The 20956-nt window shown below is 35.5% G+C and overlaps 1 protein-coding gene across 4 annotated transcripts in view; it reads right to left on the reverse strand.

Moving 5' to 3' along the window:
* LOC140155882 (uncharacterized) overlaps window positions 1-20956 on the reverse strand; it is an 85514-nt gene that overhangs the window by 47885 nt on the left and 16673 nt on the right. For 2 of the 4 annotated variants that reach the window (XM_072178910.1, XM_072178893.1), the window contains exon 3: window positions 3043-3202. In XM_072178910.1, the coding sequence (XP_072035011.1) occupies window positions 3043-3202 (160 nt within the window). Of the gene's footprint in view, window positions 1-2976; window positions 3203-20956 lie in introns of all 4 variants that reach the window. The other 2 variants (XM_072178901.1, XM_072178884.1) reach the window with 1 other exon arrangement.

A 20956-nucleotide genomic window follows, 5' to 3' on the forward strand; every position in this document is an offset into this window, starting at 1 on the left:
CTACCAACTTCAACCTTGAAATTCTATTTTATAAGACAAAGATATTGAAAATGAGTACTTCGTTATTATGAAAATTCCATTAAAAACCCATTATGGATAAGCTAAAATCAACTTGCAAAGCAGATGGATGAAGTATCTACCTACCAGACTAATTTGAAAATTAATAACTATTATGATTATTTTATGGTTAGTTAAATCTATAGAGCAAAATTGTATTATTGTTTTAATAGTGTTAATAGGCTTAGCATTTGCATCATTTGAATTAATATTTTACAGTATTATGATCCCTGGTGTGACAAATCCATAATTGTTACACTTTTAACAATGTAGAGGGTGACTCTTTGTTTTGCCGCAATTAATATCAAATTTGTTGGTCTATGTTGATGAAAAGAAAGGCTTAGCACTAATATGCACACATGGCAAAATGCAGATCTTGCTTACTTTATCAAAATATTCATAATTAAATTGTCTTTTTAAGATGGTGCTCTTTAAAAATTATAATTTCTTTGGATGAAATCACAACATATGTTACTCTTAAAACAAGATTTTCAGAGCAGAGCGCTACCTTTTCATCAACAAAGTTCTGAATTTAATATATTGCTAATTGTATCTTGTATCTCATACGAATCAATGATGAACTCATCCATGAGTGAACAGTCACTCTTTCTCAAATTTTGTTGTGCCAAATTCCAAATTTTGGCAATTGTAGTACAATTTTCACTGAAAACGGCAATTCTCTTGCGTATATATCTCAATTTTAACAGAGTCAAAATCGCGACATACAGCCTCAGAGTACACACTGATGTCCACACACCAGGGACCTCACCTTCATCAGATTAATTGTTAATAATATAATGTGCAGTTTGTGTCCCTTGATGCTTTTACCACTCACATGGTAATCGATAATGGCTTCAATATAAATGACGTATATCAATTGCAATGATCCAAGCCACATTAATGATTAGACTATCATGTTTTATTTGCATAGATGTTATACTCTGTAATGAATAAGGCTTGTTTTGTGAGCCTGCATTGAGTTTAGTCGGTTAATAAGGACAGATGCTACAGAGACAGAAATAAATGCAATCCCATAAGTTTGACTACCAAATGCATTATCCTACTCAAGAGACTTTGACACAATGTTTGCAGGAAATCTAAGGAGGGCAAAAATAACACATCTCTGCCCTTAAACAGCTATTTTTTATAGCGCATAGTTTTTCACTAAGTATTGGTTCTGTTTGCAGTGCTATTTCCCAAAACCGCTTTAAAAAGCAGTAGAAGCATAGGCATTAGGCAAATGCAAACAGTTGCGACATGCACATTTTCGCATGTTAAATATTATTCAATTTTGGCTTTTGCCGTAATAGTCTGCAAGGTCCACTTATAATATAGTGGACATCATGCTTGACAATCCACAAAACAGAGGACTTCTTACTTGTAACGCATATCAATGATACAGAATCGGAATCGATAATGATTTCCCACAATCCACTGCAAGTTTTTCTTGTAGTCTGCATCCAAACTATACATTGCTTCCTTTGGTTTTCAGGGTTTCATCAGTGTATTATAGGATTACATTAATAAAACACGTCTCTTAAAAGTTATTGATTCAAGTGTGTGTGTAGGGGAGGGGTGTGTGTGCTACGTCTCTATGCATACGTGCGTGTGCAGTCATTTCAATCAGTCAGTCTACCTGTACGTTGAACAACTACATGCAGTATTTATGAGATCCTCAGGTTTGAGATTTAATTAGTCAGATCACAACTTTGATCCAAAAGTTACAATTCTATTCCCCCATGGCAGAGTCACAAACCTGCATTTACTAGTGTTGAACTTGCAACTTAATCTTTCATATCGATTTTGATGCCCATTTTTACTCCAGGCAAATATTGCAAGTTCATGATGCAAACACGAGGTAATGAACCATGCCTTAGGGGTGAGATTGCCATTTATTATGAATGCACATCACGTTCATTACTCCAGCAGAAAAAAATTACATGTTCATTACGATTGTTCCTGAGAGACCTATATTTGATGAAGTTACAATTTCAACTTTGTTAATTTCAAATTTGAAGCATCCACCGAGGAAAGAAATAATTAGCACAATTTGTTTCTGAAATTGGTAACATTTTACATGGATAATTACCCAGGCAGACCCAAGTATTGATTTGAATGTAGCAATAAAGTGCTGTCGTTAACGAGATGCATGCTTTAACGAAACCAATGTTTTAGAGGTTTTGAGTCAATGAGTCATGCTCCATCATTGGAACAAATGCTCATAAAGAACAGGATTGAAATTGCTCGGATTACCCATTATAAATATTGCTGATTGCTTTGTACTTTTCACCTAATCCGCTGTCTATTTTAAGCATATCTTTACATGAGCAGTATCAAATATTAAATTATTATTCATGCAATAAAAATATAATGTGGTATACATTGAAGTCATATATTCACTCATGAATCACTGATGAACCTACTTTTGAAAAATATTTTAAACCACATTTTGATAACATTTTATCCAGTTCTATACCTTCAAATAATTTCATAGATTTGATCAATAATTTAAACTATGTCTAACCTGAATTTATGGCATTCCATGTATCCAAACAAATGTTACCAAATATTAACCCCAAATTGGTATTTTTTGTGTGTTCATACCAATTCTAAATTTTGAGATATTACCAAACAAGATAAACATGGTCATACGCGTAAAATTCACTTTGAGAAAGTGTCCCTTTGGGCTTTACTTTTACTAGCAAAAAAAGAGATTCACAATGTGAACATCAAGTTCCCAATAATACATAATGATACCTGAACAATTGCAGATTTTGTGATCTAATCTCACCCTGAGGATCTCACATAGATCATCACTGATCTGGTGTAGCTACATGCAATGAGGATGAATGAATGAATGGATGGAGGGGTGGATAGGCAGCTAGCATGATGGGTGGAAGAAAACAACAAACATGTTACCGGGGATAACACTGGGGGTACTGGTCGTCATCCTAAGGGTTGAAACAACAGGTGGTGATGCAGTACCTCTTTCCCATGGTAATTCTCGTAATTTTTTGAACTTTTCTTTTATATCTGGTGGTGGTTTCCCAGGTGTGCAGCTGCAGTTTAACGGGAGCTCGTCTCTGCTGAGTGATACGCATTGTCTCTGGTCGAGGTATCTTGGTTTTACTTGGTATGTGTAGATCTGAGAAATGAAGAACAATGGGGTAGACAAATTGAGTTAGACACGAAGAAAGTTGTGGAATTAGAAATGGCTCCATTTCAAATATTACGTAAGCTTTCAGTTCAAAATAAACAATTAATCATTTTACATTGATATCCAATGTTATATGCAAGGAGAAAAAGGCAGGCTTTATTTGCCCACTGGTTACCACGAAATAGCTCCCATTAGCCTCAAGATTGTAAAACGTGATGGTAAAATATCTGTTGCCAGAATCCATGGAATTTGTTGCCAGAATCCATGGAATCTCACATGGCGAAACAAAATTCTACCCATGCTGCTATTGAAATATTAAACAACACTCAAGTCTGTATAATCATGAAAATAAAAATTTAGCACTTGCTGTCACTGTCTGCTGTCAGGGTAAATCATACAATCATGCAATGTAACGGCAACTTCAAATTCTTTTTCCACCAGAAATGATCATCATCCGCTGTGACACTTACTACATATTTATTACTTTGTAACATGTTGTCACTAGTTTTAGTGATGGGTGTTAGAAAAACCAAATTATAAACTAGAAGGTGTCACTCAAGATATATATTTCATCCTCTAATGTTAAGTATATCATAGAACAAAATAATTACACCTTGGTTTTATTCACTTCTTTTTACCAGAACGTAGAATGTGATAATGATCAGCTGTCCACCTGTGCATAATTCTCTCAAGTGTCCAAATAATGGCCATATCTTTAAGAGAAAACGAGTCACTGACCCCCATTAATATCCCCCATCTTAGGACTAAAAATTATCTGAGAAATTACTACCATTGCACTTTTGAGTGCATTAACTTTTGTAAACTGAAAGGTTCTTTCTTGTCCATGAATGTTTTAATTTACTAACTCTCTCAGTCTTGTTTTGTGGGATAACTAGTATAGGGACACCTAACAAACTGGGGACTAAAATGGCAGACTTTTTTTTGACAACCCTCGTCATCAACAATAACCCCCAGTTGGTGTCCCTGGTTGGAAGAATGCTATTGTTGGTATTTTCAAACACACAGTCTATGTTAAGGGTTTGCCATAACTGCAGAATATTGTATAACCAGAGATGTGCCTGGTTTTTCTGATGTCCCTCTTGGTGTGAAACACATAAAAAAATTTCCAAGATGCACTCACATACTTCACTTGCTAGGTTGTTTCTAACTTCCCTACATCAATACATCCATTTGTGCAAGATTGGACCATATTTGCTGGGGCCGGGCCAACAAATTGGGGTAGAATTTGAATAAGATCTTTGGTTATATCCGGACTTTTTAGAAATTAGGCATGAGACTATAAACAAACATTTGACTAAACTCAGGTCAGTAGGTATTATGTGATATCCATGTTGTATATCACGTCCCTCTAGATGTCCTTGTGACATGAATTGCTGAGAACATAATATACCATGTATTGAAATAACAACTTCTAGCTCTTTAAAGAGCAAAAAAAAAATTATTATAAAATAAACCAATCTAAATGAGTAGCCAGCATCCCAGCACCAGCACACCTCACACATCTATGTTGTTTATTCATGTAGTATGTGACTTTTGACCTATCGGATGGGTGAAATATTGTATTACTTTCAAAACAATATTTGAGAACATAATGTGCCATATTATAGCATATGCGCAAGTTAAAGTAAGAACTTCCTAGCTTGGCAGGTGACCAAACAAATGTGCACTTTACTCACGTACGACAAGAAAAATAGGAGTTCTATAATATCATAGGTTGGGTATTGGGTTAATATCCTTCTTTCCACAAATTCACACCAAGTCCAGGCCTGAATGATGTACACACGATTATTAAAAAAGTTGGATCATTATTTCAAATATTGTTTTTAATTTATCATATGCCTAATAATATAATTAGGTATTTTAAAATTGAAAAACAAATGTTACTGTGGCTCAATTCTGGTAAAGAATGGGGAGTGAGTCCTGGGTTCATGCCCCAGCCATGCCTAAGGACTGTATGTGTACTTGGTTTATCCAAATCCCTCCTCGCTCTCGCAAGTTTTCCTCCTGCTTTCAAAATCAGTGGCTAGTTGTTTGATTATCAAAAACTCCTTCACCCAATCATGGGGAGCTGCACAGATAATTGGTGGATGTTACAATCTAAGGGCCTATAGGTTTGCATCGAGTTTGGCTGCAATCAGCCTAGTTGCGATCTGATTCTGATTCACCACTGGCAGCAAAATTACAGCACGTTGAAATGTCTGGAAAAATGTGCTACATAAATCCAAAATTGATTTGACTAAAAGTGAAACAAGCCATAACATTTTACAAATGTGACTTGAAAGCACAATTTCAATAACCATGGTCTGTATCTTTCCTACATTTCCTGTAAATTTATATTTCCACCAAAAACCCTTTCCCTTTCACTGGTTTGCTTCAACAAACTTTCATTTTTGGCTGAATTCAGTACAACTTGGTGGGAACAGGCCACATTTCTTATTAATTTCTTTGTTTTTCCTCCACACCATTGTGGTGATCTCATGGTATCCAAACTCGACAAAGCATTGGCATTCACACAATTGTCCTTACTCCCCCTGCTGTGCCTTTTACACTAAGTCAATGGCACAACAGTCCTTCAACAACACTCCTGGTATTGTTGTAGCAGCCAAGCAGGTGTATGCGTTCAATCCAAAATAGCTAGCTGCAGAGAACTTTTCTCATCGCTTATTATTATTTGGTAATTTTATGTAGATATCCTTGGGATGTTTCGGGTTGTTGTCTCCTCCCACTCCCACATAGGTGTTTATTGAGAGCTGATGTAAACAAACTGTATCAAAGCCTCAAAGGCAAGTTTTGTTGGCTCACCTTTTATACTCTGGCAATGCAGAATATAGTAGTGTGAAGGAACTCTAGTAGAAGCAAATTGAAATACTAGCTTTATTTAGCAAATTAACCTTTTGGCCTGTTCCAAGCCAAATGTGCCCGTCTGATTTACATTGGGTAACAGGCTTCTATAAACTATTTTGATAGCTATGGACTGAAGTATACAATATTCAGATCACATCAGTAAGTTGAGCAGTTGGTACACTTCTAATTCGGCAAAGTATGATATTATAATAAATACATGTAGTCACAGATAGATGAATTTCGGATGAGTATCATAAACAGACAAAAATTAGTATGCCATTGAGGCACTGAGATAAGAGCATCTTGACTCTAGACAAATAAATCACTAGTGACTGCCTACTTCCTAACGATTGCGATGCAACTTGATTCCATTGAAATATGATTCAATCAGAAATCGTTTTCTATGTTGGCTGATAATCAAGGTCATTAATAATGCTCTGATGTAAGAAATTATTACTTGGAATCATTTTATCATATCATATTTTTGAAACATGAAATTTTTGAATGATGATGATGACTACATTGTACAAACCCTTTTTATTTGTTGGAAAGACATTCGGCTGGAAAACTTATGTGATGCTTTTATTTGACTGTATAGTAAATATTATTTGGAATATAAATTTAACTAGGGCATGTCTTACATGTACATGTATTTTAAGTTTTTGGAAAGAGATTGAGTGCCTCAATAAAATGCATTTTAATGAATGAATCACAAGAATGTTTTGAATCCAAATGCTTTCAATCTATCAAAATATTTTGAAGCATAACTTGCAAGTACAGTTCTTACAACTAAATGCTTCCCCCCTCATTATATTATTGCGATATTTTTCTACCTGAAGCACTTATTCTCATATGATGTGGAACCAATCATAGCCAAGTGTAAAAAGGCATTTTGCCCTTTCAGGCAATAGGAATGAAGCTGCTCATATGATCTCAAATTGAACAGACATTCCCCTTCTTTAATGAGCCTTTTAAAAGCCAGATTGAAAGATACAGAGATACCTCTACGCAGCTAAACCGAAAGCCTGGGGTGTCTTGATTTGGATTGGGTGGGGATGTCTGGCTAAGATTCTGAAAACTGACCATACATGTACTTACGTCGGATCCTGGACTTCCAAAATTTTTGGAACATTTTCACCAATTTTGCTAAAAAATAATGAAAAATCCCAATTTCTTACCGAATGAACTTTCATGCTAGTACCCCTAAACCCTTACAGAAAACAATTGTGACGCATTAAAAATGCTACTGCCACATATTCTCCTACCAGGTTCTCTGCTCTACCCACCTTTCCACTAATAAGAACCCCCTGGGCCTGAAAGAAGTACCAGCAAATTATGGAGTCAGTGTTGAAGGCATAGCTAGAGGATATGGCTAAATTGGCCAATCTGCCACCACAGCACAGAAAGAGTCATCAGGAATCTATTTCTGCCGAACCCTTTTTTCTGGTTCATATGGATGCAATTGACTTTGTGTCAGAAGCTAATGTATGGGATGCCCTAATAGATCCCAGGGAATAGATCTTCATCCTTGGTATAATTCACTTACCATGCTTACATAGACGTATACAGTGAACATTATAAATGTTCTGTGTACTGTTTATATCTATCTGCATGAAGTCTTAAAATGTATTGTGCTTCTTGCAATTGTGATGTATTTCTTGTTGTTTCACAGTTTCAGCATCACACCATTGTAATATTAGGAAGGCACCATGCAGAACATGAAGATGCCTCATTTTCTCATTTTTTTTACAAGGAAATCTATCCCTCTTTTTTTCCCATTTTAGTTGTTTCTCACTCTAAATGTAGGCCATGTGTCCCATATTTCTCTATCACTATTAAAAGCCAATGTCAATAGCTGTCAATGCAAACCCCTCAAAGCTTTTAGTTGAATTAAAGAGCTGTACACCACTGAGTTTCGTAACATGCTATGTTAGCATCATTGCAAAATGCACATTTCAGTAAAAACTGGTCCAAGTCATTGGAATGTTATTATACTTGCTTAAAAACTTGCTTCTATAAAATCTACATTGTTGACATAGATTTTTCCTATACATAGGCTATATCTAATGCCATACTGAACTAAAAATGCTTCAATGGTAAACAGCAAATAGAAACTTTGCAGATGACCCATGTGAACTGCAGTCATCTAGTAATACATTGTACATGAACCTAAACCAAACTTCCTGATAACCTTATCTTACTGTATACAAACAATGCTGACCCCTCCATTACACAATACTTCAACAGTAACATAGGTTTATGTGGACTTGATGGTTTGTTGTACAAAATGAAAAAGTACATGCAAATGTGTATGTGATTTTGTCAACAGATCTTTCACCAAAATATTAAATGGTTCTGTATTTTTTGACAGCAATCATTTTTGTCATACAAAACAACACATACTGAGAGCGAAATTATGTTTTCATGAACTGGCTAGGTTTGCTCTACATTGAAATTGGCCAAAAAAATTGTTGACCAAAATATGGTTCCATTGTTTGGCATTGCTATGTCATACAAAACATTCAAAACTGAAATTCAGAGGATTTTCAAAAGTTATGTGAACTTGTTAGGTTTCTTTCACATTACAATTGGCCAAACATCTTTGACCAAAACAGGGTTCCATTGTTTGGAATAGCTCATTGTCATCAAAAACATTCATAACTGGAAAAGGATTTTCATACATAAGTAGGTATGTGACCTGCTAGATTTGCTCTACATTGAAATTGTCAACAGATCTTTCACAAAAATATTGGTTCCAATATTTGACAGCTCTCATTGTGGAATCAATTTCACTTGTCTCTTGCAGCTATATCCACCTCCTCTTCTGAATACAATATCTGTAACTCAGGGTGGCCTCAAGTCCAACCAAAGCTTTATTTCAGGTGTCCCATGTCATTATTGATTTAGACAATTGTAGGGTACACAAAACACATGTCAATATTATCCATCTAAAAAGTTTCAGATGGTTTTTCCCGAATTGGATATGAACTAAAAATGAGTTCAAAAGGAATACTATCACTTTTGCAGAGAAGTTCAATCATGGGACATAAGTTATAAAATTTAATAATAATAACAAACAAAACCAATTGGTGGAAATGGGTATGGTGATGACCTGGGCGTAGTGTCATCTGCTTGTAGGCTACTTCCTTTCCCTTTAGTCTTATTTATAGTTTTCGCTGTTCACTTTTATCGCTTCAATTGAATTATAGGCTTGAGCAAACAACACTAATACCCATGAAGAGACTAAATTGATTGTGGATAATTCTTTACAATGTTGATATATTGTAATGATCAATCATGCACTAGAAAATGGCCAATAGTCTACTCTACAGCCTGCCCTAGATCCACCATGGAAATTGTAACTTTTTTAAAGTTTTTTTTTTAATACTGAACCAGGATCCATGACAAAACATAAAATTTGATACAGTCTGGTGGTCCTAACACAGACTTGGTGCTTGGTCTTCATAAATGCCATACCAATACCACTGTTCAGTTCAACCTCTCTTATCCAGCCATGATGGGACCAAACATTGGCCGGATAAGTGAATAATCCGGATAAATGAATTATATGTGTAATTCTGATTTCTGCATTGAATGTCTGAAGTGCTAACATTGAGACAGAAAAAGATTATTTAAAATTTGGTAATAACACTGAAAGATGGCATAATAATTTGAGTGCTTTGTGCCACATAGTTATGGCCATATAAATGTATGAAATCAAGATCTCAAAGCATTAAAAACATGTTTTTCTATGAACATCACATGTCCGGTCGCGGTCCGGATAATAGAGAGATCCATATAAAAGAGGTCCGTATAAGGGAGATTGGACTATATCACTGTCCACATTGTAAGAGTGATGGGGTGACTAGTCTTGATCCAAGCCGGTATCCACCGGAAGCCGCATGCCAAAATACTGTATCAGCACATAGTGACATAATCTCTAGCTAGGGGCATGGGTCCTACACAAACCATATTTTTGGGTCACAACCTCTACTATTCCCCCTCCCCAATATCAAAATAGATTTGATTGAATCACACCTAAAAATGCTACCAGGGTCCTATTTCATAAAGCTTCTATTTAAGATGATCTTAAAGTTTTATGAAATAGGACCCAGGTAAACAAAAATGTTTTCTGTTTACTACTGAAACAAAGGCACAAAAGCAATTCTCTTCATTCTATTCCCCCAAAACAGCTAAAAACCTCCATGCCCCCTAATTGCTTTTAAGGAAGCTTTGGATAAATGGATAAAACATTGGCTCTTAACAATGATTAAGTCCCCCACCTTATGGCCCTAAGCATGTAGACCATAATTGTTAGTAATCCAGACAGGTGTATTTTTAAAGTTGTCAGACAGAACAGGTCAAACTGTTGACCCCTGCCTACGAGAGTTTACCTGACCGCATACTCTCTGTTCTGGAAACACCCAAACAAAGAATGTGATAGTTTGCCACTACATGCTCATGCAACATGAGCTAAAAACAATAAATTAAATCTAAATAACTTATTGTTAAATGTGTGCTACGCCAGTCACAAACCAAATATCGGCAGATATAATGCACTCTTACTTTCCTGATGAATGTAACTTTGAACTTGAACTCATATCATTGTAAGGAGTAAGGACTATGTAATAGAAGACACCACAACAGGGACCAAACCACAGAAATATAAACATATTCTCACAATTTTGAATTTACTTTACTACTACAGCTAGCTCAAATTTCATCACAAAATGGATTTATAAGAAAATACATATATATTGCTTTCAATTTTGAAATCTCATAAAATGTGAAAGGGAAAAACCCTTGCAAGCTGCTAAATATTCCTAGTTGGTCTGTGTGGGTAGAAAGCAAATCAGTTTTATTATCCCGTCTCATTCTACTTTCAAATGCCATGCTTTTATCTTTTTATAATTTTTTCTTACTATTCCATCTCATCCTTGTTTAGAATTTACCATACCTGTCTAATATCTTCGATGAGGTAGACTCCACAACTGAAATGAAATATTCAATATGTATCAAACATTTTCTTCCCCATCTGGTTTAATTATTCATAAACTACACTAATCCCCTCTTTCTTACAATCCATTTCACCATAAAATCTATCCTCCCCCTTCCCCATAAAAAAATGATGATCCAATAATCGCCTTAGCTTTTCCTGATCAATGATTTTCCCATCATACACAATAAAGAAATATATGCCCACGGTGAAATTGAAAGGTAATCTCATCTGGCTCAATTATAAATCTTAGATAACTAGAGCGGTTCTCGGCTTTCGCGGTTCTCGGCATAGTCGCGGTTCTCGGTAGTGTGGGTTGGTCCGTATGTGACGTTTCTGTTCAGAACCTTGTGTGACCCACACCGACACCGCCTGGCTAATAATTATTTGGTGCAGAAGGGACACTAAAATGAATACACGGGATCGATACACGTGAATTGCTATGCACGATTTTGATATCAGACGAAAATCCTCTGATACCGGGTTAGAAAATGATGAATATCTCCCGTCATGATTTTTTTCTCAAGAAACCAGATTTGGTCTCATAAACTTGGAAATACGTGTTGAACAGATATGATAGTCGCTAGAATGCGCTTTGAAAATTGGCCGTGCGCTTTGAACTCAAAATTTGACCATTTTATATTGCGTTGGTCCTGTTATGGACTACAGCGTGCAGCGTGTAGTACAGCTGCACTCACTGTAGGCAGTATAAAAGTCGATGACCATTGACCTCAATGGGGTATACAAGCTTAATCACGCACAACCAAGATCGATTACCCGGCTATTGTGAGTAGCCTTAGTTATGGCCCTCGACTAATTATTAGTTTAAAAGAGCTTTAAAGGTTTGAACCAAATGGCTAATCGTGGCTGTGGATTTAACCTACCATGGCGATTCCTGCCATGAAGATATAGGGTCGAAGACACTGTGTGACCCTTCCCCCCCCCAGAAAAAAATCATCCGCCACCACTGCTTATAACAAGGGCCTTGTAAATGCAACTGGTGAGACAGAGCCTCGAATGACGTTTGTGTTTTCAGTCTGATTTCAGTTCCCTAACAGGTACAAAGTTTACGCATTATCATTAGGCCTACCAAGTATTGTATGTCCTATAATCTCTTATGTATGACATGGATCTTTACCATGATTGTGCAAGCCAAAAAAATATCATTTCAATACTACCCCAAACATGCGTTAAAAAAAGACCATGTTTTACACATGCAACCTCAAGTTTAGACATATAATTTAATTTTCCCTAAACCCTCATGCACGGAAAAATCATGCCGCCACCATTGGTTATGACAAGGGCCTTTTAGGGTGCACACCAGTAAATAACCCCCACTGACTTTCTGTACAGACAGGGCCGGAAAACAACTCAGTTCTTCAAAACTTCCCTTTCTGCAAGCAGAAGGTCAGATGACGACATCCATTGTAAAAATTAATATATGGATTTCAGGATTTTTTTTCCAGAAATATTGTAAAAAGTTCAACCTATAACCCATACAGCTAACGCCACCTCACAAACAGCTTGGTGTTTCTGAAATGTAACACATTTTGAAAGTCGGATCCTGCTAAATTTACACAGACAATCTAATTTACAGGCCTAAATGATGATTAAATATGAATCAGGGCCTAATAGTTGCCTTTTAAGCCTTTTCTAATGTATTACATTAAGTCATATTGCACATTTCCTCGCTTCAAATACTGTTTTTTCCCTTCCAGGGTATAGCTAGACTTCTCCGTACTCCACTTGCCAATTGTGCTTCTGGCTATTGCATTTAAGCTTAAAACTCTGATTATTATTTGTGCACAATTGATAGATTTTCACATCTAATCTTTTCAGTGACCGTCGCCTCTGTTTGTTAGCTTCCCAAGTGGACTACTGACTTTGGATTGCGGATAACTTTTTAACACGGGATTCTATGGAGAGTTAGGCCAATTTCTGGCCTAACTAAAATTGGTCATGATGTAATGCATCTTTAAATGAATCTGGCTTGTGATTGGTCCCCCAGATATCGTTATTGATTGAACAAATTCATCAGGATCGGTAGAGTAAACTAGTAAACCAGAGTTCGTAGTATCTGATCCAAGAAAATGCACTTACTGTGTATGCGTTTCAACAACCACTGTTGTCTTTGTCAACACTTGATGAGGAGTGACTGCAATCTACTGACAACCAACGCTAGAGGGATATGTAAAATCAGGCGGTTTTTGGCGATTTTAGCCATTAAGCCCCCACCGCATAAATCTGAAAGCCCCTCTGAGCCCCCCTCCTGGAGACGCTATTGCAAAATCAATGGAGAGAAACTATACTACCTTGTTTCTTAATAAAATGTAACGGGGTACATCAGGCAACTATGAGAGCCAAAAAGGCCTCAAATTGAGCAAAGAAAGACATTCATTTTCACGTGCATTTCAACCAAGACGCTTCATTAGTTGTGTTCGCCCTTAATGTCATTATCATGACCGTTTTATTTTGTTTTATGTTAAGGGCTGGAGTATGAACGTTTGGACAGTATTTATTGTGGGACATTAGAGCACATCAGACATATCGAATTGCATTCTGAATACTAAGAATGTCCTGATATCAAATAATTTTGATTTTTTGAAATTCGCAATGTAATACACATTTTATGACAAATCATTAATAATTGATATTTTTGATATATAACAGTCCTCGAAGTAAATTTTATAAATTTAATGATACATTCTTTAAGTATATGTAGCTGGGAGGAAAGGCCGACGATCAATTGAAAATTTTGACCTTTCGTATTGAAGATATGGATTCCCCCCCCCCCCAAAAAAATAGGTCTTTTGGGGAAATAAAATCCATATCTTCAATATGAAAGGTCAAAATTTTCAATTGATCGTCGGCTTTTCCTCCCAGCTACATACACTTTAAGAATATGTCATTAGATTTATAAAATTTACTTCGAGGACTGTTATATATCAAAAATTTGAAAAATATCAAATTTTAATAATTTGTCATAAAATTTGCATTATATCGTGAATTTCAAAAAATGAAAATTATTTGATATGAGAAAGACATTCTTCGTATTCAGAATGCAATTCGATATGTCTGATGTGCTCTCATTTCCCACAAAAATACTGTCGAAACGCTCAAAACGCTCATTCCAGATCCCTTAAGTATATGTCATATTACATGTTTCACATTTGTACGATTTTAAATAATTCTTTATCATGTTTATAGGACATGCTCTGTTATATTTTTATATCCTCTTTTCATTCTTGAAAAGATAGATCATGCTTTTATTTCACCCATTGGGTATTTCTTTATTAATTTGTGTTTATATGGCGATTTCAAGTGGGATAATAACTCCTGGATGACGTAAGCATAATACATTCTTTAAGTATATGTAGCTGGGAGGAAAGGCCGACGATCAATTGAAAATTTTGTCCTTTCAGTATTGAAGATATGGATTTCCCCCCAAAATAGGTCTTTTGGGAAATAAAATCCATATCTTCAATATGAAAGGTCAAAATTTTCAATTGATCGTCGGCTTTTCCTCCCAGCTACATACACTTTAAGAATATGTCATTAGATTTATAAAATTTACTTCAAGGACTGTTATATATCAAAAATTTGAAAAATATCAAATTTTAATATTTGTCATAAAATTTGCATTATATCGTGAATTTCAAAAAATGAAAATTATTTGATATGAGAAAGACATTCTTCAGTATTCAGAATGCAATTCGATATGTCTGATGTGCTCTCATTTCCCACAAAAATACTGTCGAAACGCTCAAAACGCTCATTCCAGATCCCTTAAGTATATGTCATATTACATGTTTCACATTTGTACGATTTTAAATAATTCTTTATCATGTTTATAGGACATGCTCTGTTATATTTTTATATCCTCTTTTCATTCTTGAAAAGATAGATCATGCTTTTTATTTCACCCATTGGGTATTTCTTTATTAATTTGTGTTTATATGGCGATTTCAAGTGGGATAATAACTCCTGGATGACGTAAGCATAATGTTGATAGATTTAAATATCATTATAAATAGGCACTTAATAATAATGATATTGAAATAAATTGATAAATAGATAAATTAATAGATAAATAAATAAAAGATATATAAGCGTAGATAAATAATAAATAAATGATAAACTAGGAGTAAATTGCAAACATTAAATATCTTAGAGCAAATGAGCATTTAATAAGTTTTTACGACAAATATTTTGCCCTTCTTGTACGCTTTTATCATTATTTTATCTTTTACTAATTTTTTTGGGACATGCTCGCTTATTTATTTTTTATGTGTTCCTCTTATCATTTGTGAAGTATTTCTTTATTTTTGTTTTAGTACAAGTGATCACTGAGTATGTTTAACTGTGGAAATATCGGTAGAGAAGGTGTTTTTATTTCACCCTTGAGTATTATTTATAAGTGTATCAACATACATTTCACATGTCATGATTTTTCATTGTTTTATTTCAAAGCAATTCTTTATTGGGGTGCATGCTCTCATATATTAGGTGGTTTTTTTTTTTGTTCCTCTTGTCATTCTTGATAGATGGCTGTTTATTTATGTCGCGTGTTAAGTATTTTTTTAATTTTTGGTCGAAGTGTATAATTATCATCACATGCTGTACGCTGTTTATTTATTTCGCCCTCATTTTCTGTACTTTTGTTTTTAGATCTTTAGTTCTTTATTTTTGTTTCTGTGAATATCATCCGAAAGTAGGCCTTCTGCACATTATGATTTTTCCTTGCTTTATTTAACTCTTTACTGGGGTGCATGCTCTCTGCTGGTTTTTTCATGTTCCTCTTATCATTATTGACAAGATAGCACCTGCTGTACGCTGTTTATTTATTTCGCCCTAAATTATTTCTTTACTTTTGTTTTTAGATTTTGAAGTTGATATCATGATATCACACGCTATGTTTTATACCAACCGCATTGTCTGGTTAAAGACAGTTCTTGTTTTAAATCCTGAATACAATGTCAACATTCAGTTCGTTCACCTCACAATGCGGTGCGATGTTATATAACTGTATATATTGCAGGGTTGCCAAACCCGCGATGTAATAGGCCTAGGTCAATAGGATGAGTTTTGAAGATTTTCCTCGCGACAATTTCCTGTCCTATAGACACCAATTGATGGTTAAGAAAAATATTGCATGACTTCTCAACATTGGCTTACGCGACTTCTGGTAGTTTTTATCTCATAGAAACCAACGGTTGATAAAAAAATATTAGGCGATTTGACCCAGCGGTTTGCCCTCATTTGTTTGGCAACCGTGGTCTGTGTTAAGTGAATATATTTCGGTAAGAAAATAATTATCATAGACCATGTAGACAGAACGGACAATAGTCATAGGCGCTCTCCTCCATTTTGAGAAATATACTTTTACACACACACTACATTTATAATTAAAATGATCAGCCTTAAAGTTTTACCTTTTAGTGGGTTAAGCCAAACCTAAGTGGATGAAATATAAATCAACACTTCTGGCACTGATTGGTTTCCGTAGTTGTTATATGGAATACGAGCTGTCTGTAGCTACAAAATTGTCTGCAAATCGGCTTTTGCCGGGCCTCTCTTTTTCGGCGTTTTTCTCATTAAATTAGGGTCCCGTTCAAATAAAAAATAAACTGGTGTCTAGACGTAATCACAGTTAACACACCAGGAAAATTATAGAATATACAACAACCTAGTTACACCTGTAGACTGCGAACAAACATGCACCTGGCCAGACCTGGCCGTAAAACAAAGTGTTCTCCCTACGGATACCCTTAAGGGTCACACAATAATTCCATAGAGCTAGCCAAGCAGGTGTAATATTATTATTTACTAGAAATGAAACTATATAGATACAGTTGATTCATTGATGATGCATGCAGCATCCATAGATGAGCTAACAGTTTGTGGTTCCTCTTCACTTACATGTAAATTATACGATTGAGGAGTTCTGAAAAGAGCTGTAATCCAATCTTACTCATGGTTATACGATACCTTAATTTGATATTCACTTTGACTTCTGAGACTTATTTATTGAATTTTACACTGTCAGTCATTCAACTTCCTCATATTCTCATCTGAAAAAAGATGTGTGTATTTTTAGATGCATTATCTGTAAGTGTTAATGTGTGTACTCTGTAAATAAGACCGGTCCACACAAGTGTATTTTTCCCCCGCATTAATTACAATCATGATACAATCGTATATTAAGAAATGAGTATTGTATGTCCTCTAAAGGTCATCGGCAAGTACAACAATCGTGTCACCATTCTCAAAAGATGAACATTTCCATCACTGGACCAGTTCGTAGCACGATTGTGTCGTAATTGGCTACAAAAATGTCATAGACTTTGTATACATGTTTACTAAAATCCAAAGACACTTGTAATTGCCATGATATACTTGTGTGGACTGGGTCTATGCAAATGATGTGTGTGTATGTCCATGGTCATTCACATGCTTCTTGTGCCTATATAGGGCCTACACATACTCGGCAGTGGGGTTTGACTCCTACCCTTTTTATTTTACCCCCACCCTTTTTATTGAGGCACCCTTTATACTGAAAATTCCTGACCCCCACGCTTTTTACTGAGGCACCCTTTATACTGAAAATTCTTGACCCCCACCACTTTTTGCTTTTTCCGCTATTTGTAAACTGACAAAGTAGCACGCAATTCGGTTCGAAGCATCAAGTGCGCCGAATTCTGCACCTATTTCACATGTGCGAGTCCGATGTTTTTCTCTCCAATAAGTTAATTGATACATTACGTGAACAATGCAAATTATATGTGAAAAACTACTACTGCACTGTAAAATAAGCATTTTAATGAATAACTGTACTTTTATGGTGTTCAAATGTTGTTCTTGTCATGAAACTTGACGTACGCTGTGTGCAGCGACTATATCCTACTTCTTCCGTGCTGCTTCGCTCAATCAATTATGCATGTTAATGACGTCACTCATATACGATCAATGTAAAGAAAATCGGATATTTGCATATGACGTAGGTGTTTTGGCAGCGCTTCCGGGGAGGATATTGTGTACATTGCACTGGATTCACGTAAACAAGCGCGAGCCTGCATCAAATGGAATTTTATCTTGCGACATAGTGTGCAAGTTTTGGTGATTTTCTTGGAACTATGATTATTTTATCATTCAATAAAAATATACTGTAAGTTGGAAGAAGCGCCACGCTTTTATTTTAATCCCACGCTTTATATCAGTCCACGCTTTTTACCCAAAAGTTTAAACCCCCACGCTTTCACCAATTTTCAGAATTTCGAACCGGCACGCATTATAAAGCGTGGACTGCCGAGTGTGTACATGATGCTGTAATTCTCTTCATTCATTAGTTTTCTCTCATTATATTTCCAATTATTTGTAAGCAACATCGTATTCTGAATATACGTTATATACTAGTACCATACTGTTCCCTCTGTTCTTACTTATTTTGATATAATCGCCTAAGTCTATTGGAAATAACAATTTAAATTGATATTGATCCTACACAGGGCAAAAAGGTTAGTTTTGTAGAGTAAGTGCACTTTTTCTCATCTTATATCTGTCAAATAACCTGCCTGCCTGCTTCAGGCTGATGTCCCTTTAAACATGATATCATTGACCAACTTTTCATTCAACCATCTGTCTATTTACCAACACCTTTTCCTATAGCCTACAGCTAGCATCATCACATTTGTGGCAACTCTACTTGAAGCTAGTCCGACGAATAGGACCTGGTTTTTTTCTCAGTTACCAACTATCACTGCTCAGGCTCTGATTGCTCAAGAAAGATTGATCATGCGAAAGTCCAGTGACCACAAGCGATGGTCACTGGACTTTCGCGATTCGTCTTTCTTGCGCCATAGATATGAGATAGTGGTCATAGTCTGAGGTGAATATTGTCTGGGAAATAAGAAAAAAAGGTCCTACACGTCGGACTACTTGAAGCACACACACAAGCTATGTGAAACACAAATAACATAATATGAAACAAAATAAACTAGCGCTGAGCATATGATTGCCACTTTTGGTGCATCTTCAAAATCACCAAGGTGATCTAAATTATACCACTCTCGCAAACAAACAAGTTCCATGGCATGAAACTCTACATTTGACCATTAATGCCAATTTTTCTTATCTTGTGAAAAAAAAATCTGTAATATTAAATTGAAATTTAACCTGTACATAAAAATATATTGCATGAGAAAATGGTTGTTACTTCTGTCAAATCTTCCAAATCACCAAGGTGATTTAAATTATTACCCCAAAACAAACAAGTTTATGAAACAAGTTCATCATTAATGCGCTGATGGGGTTTCCCCCTGTAGAAAATATCATATCAAACTGAATTTAACCTGCATGCAAAAAATTGAAATTTACCCTGCATGCAAAATTTTCCACCAGCTTGGTTAATGTTTCCCTTCTTTTCATTCATAATTTCATAGATCTTCCTCAGCCATCACTGGAGGGCATAGCCTGTTTCCCTTCAAGTCATTTAATTTACTCCATAATTGTGCATGCTAGCTGCGAGACCAGGCAATGAGTCACTAGCTTGCCGACTTGCTATTTGTAATTCAAGATGAAACTCACTATTTACTCCAGAATCGTGGAAGACATTTTTTCATTGCGCTTTTGCATTTAAAAAACTAACATATGACACAACTTATATTTAGTCCAATACCTTAAGGTATGTAACTTGGATGGCTACAGGCTAACCGCGGTTGTACATAAGAGATTCATGATTAATGAATGAATGAGCATCAGTAAATGAGAATGGGGCCCACAAAGTTTCTTCTTGCTCTTTTTTGTTTCCGATGACCATATTATTATGTGACATGAGATGGGAGAAAACATTGTAAGGGATACAATAAATTCATTGAGGCATTCTTGGCTCTATGTACTACATGCACATGACTTTCTGGAATATTTGTAATAACAAAATCACCAGAAAATCTGTTCAAATGTTACGTCCTTCCAGTAAGTGTTCCCCCTAAAGATTTTGTTGATGGACCAATTTGAACATTTATTAATTGAGATTTTTGGCCCAAGGAATTTTATCGCAGTATGGAAAACGGGGGATTAAGCTTCAAATACATCATTTTTCCTTTTCTTCCAGGAAGGATTTGCTGTACTGCGCCAATTGCACATGGCTTTGGCGAGAACACTCCTCCAAGTCATTCAGGCCTGAAAACTTAGGTTCTGTTTTATTTTTTATTTTCATCTTTTTCTTTTTTCATAATATCCTTTCCTTCTCTAATCTCTGTCACTCTCTTTCACATTATTTGTAAATTTAAATCTAGTCCCACTTTGCAACGTTGCATCCGAAAACTTCAGGCATCTGATTGAAGATGTCTTTTTCACATTCTTCCTTTCTTTCAATTGCCCATTCGTTTGCTCCTTCATGTTTTCATTTTTTTTAAATCTTTACAAATTGTGAATATGTTGTATAATGTCACCCTAGAAGCTACCCAATGAATTGCTTGTTAATAGTCTTCATCCTTCACCTTTCAAGACCTCTAAACAATAATATATCTCAGACAGTCCACAAAATTGCTCATTTGTCAAAAGTGAACATATGGTGCAGTGGTTACAAATTGTAATGAACATCAAATTTTTGCAATGAAATTTTTCGTAACATTTTACTTATGATTGTACAACTAAAAAATACATTCAGCGACTGGATCTGGCTAAATTGAAATGAACATCGTATTTTTTGCCATGAAATTTTTTGTAACATTTTACTTATGAATCTAACTAAAAAATACATTTAGCTTCTGGATCTGGTAATACCAGATAAGTCTCCAATGACAAATGACTATTTTTGAGAACTTGTACCAGTAAAGATATTATTTACAAACATAGGATATATGATGCAAACACTGTATAAA

Source organism: Amphiura filiformis, chromosome 1 (assembly GCF_039555335.1).
Source record: "Amphiura filiformis chromosome 1, Afil_fr2py, whole genome shotgun sequence".
Lineage (NCBI taxonomy): Eukaryota > Metazoa > Echinodermata > Ophiuroidea > Amphilepidida > Amphiuridae > Amphiura > Amphiura filiformis.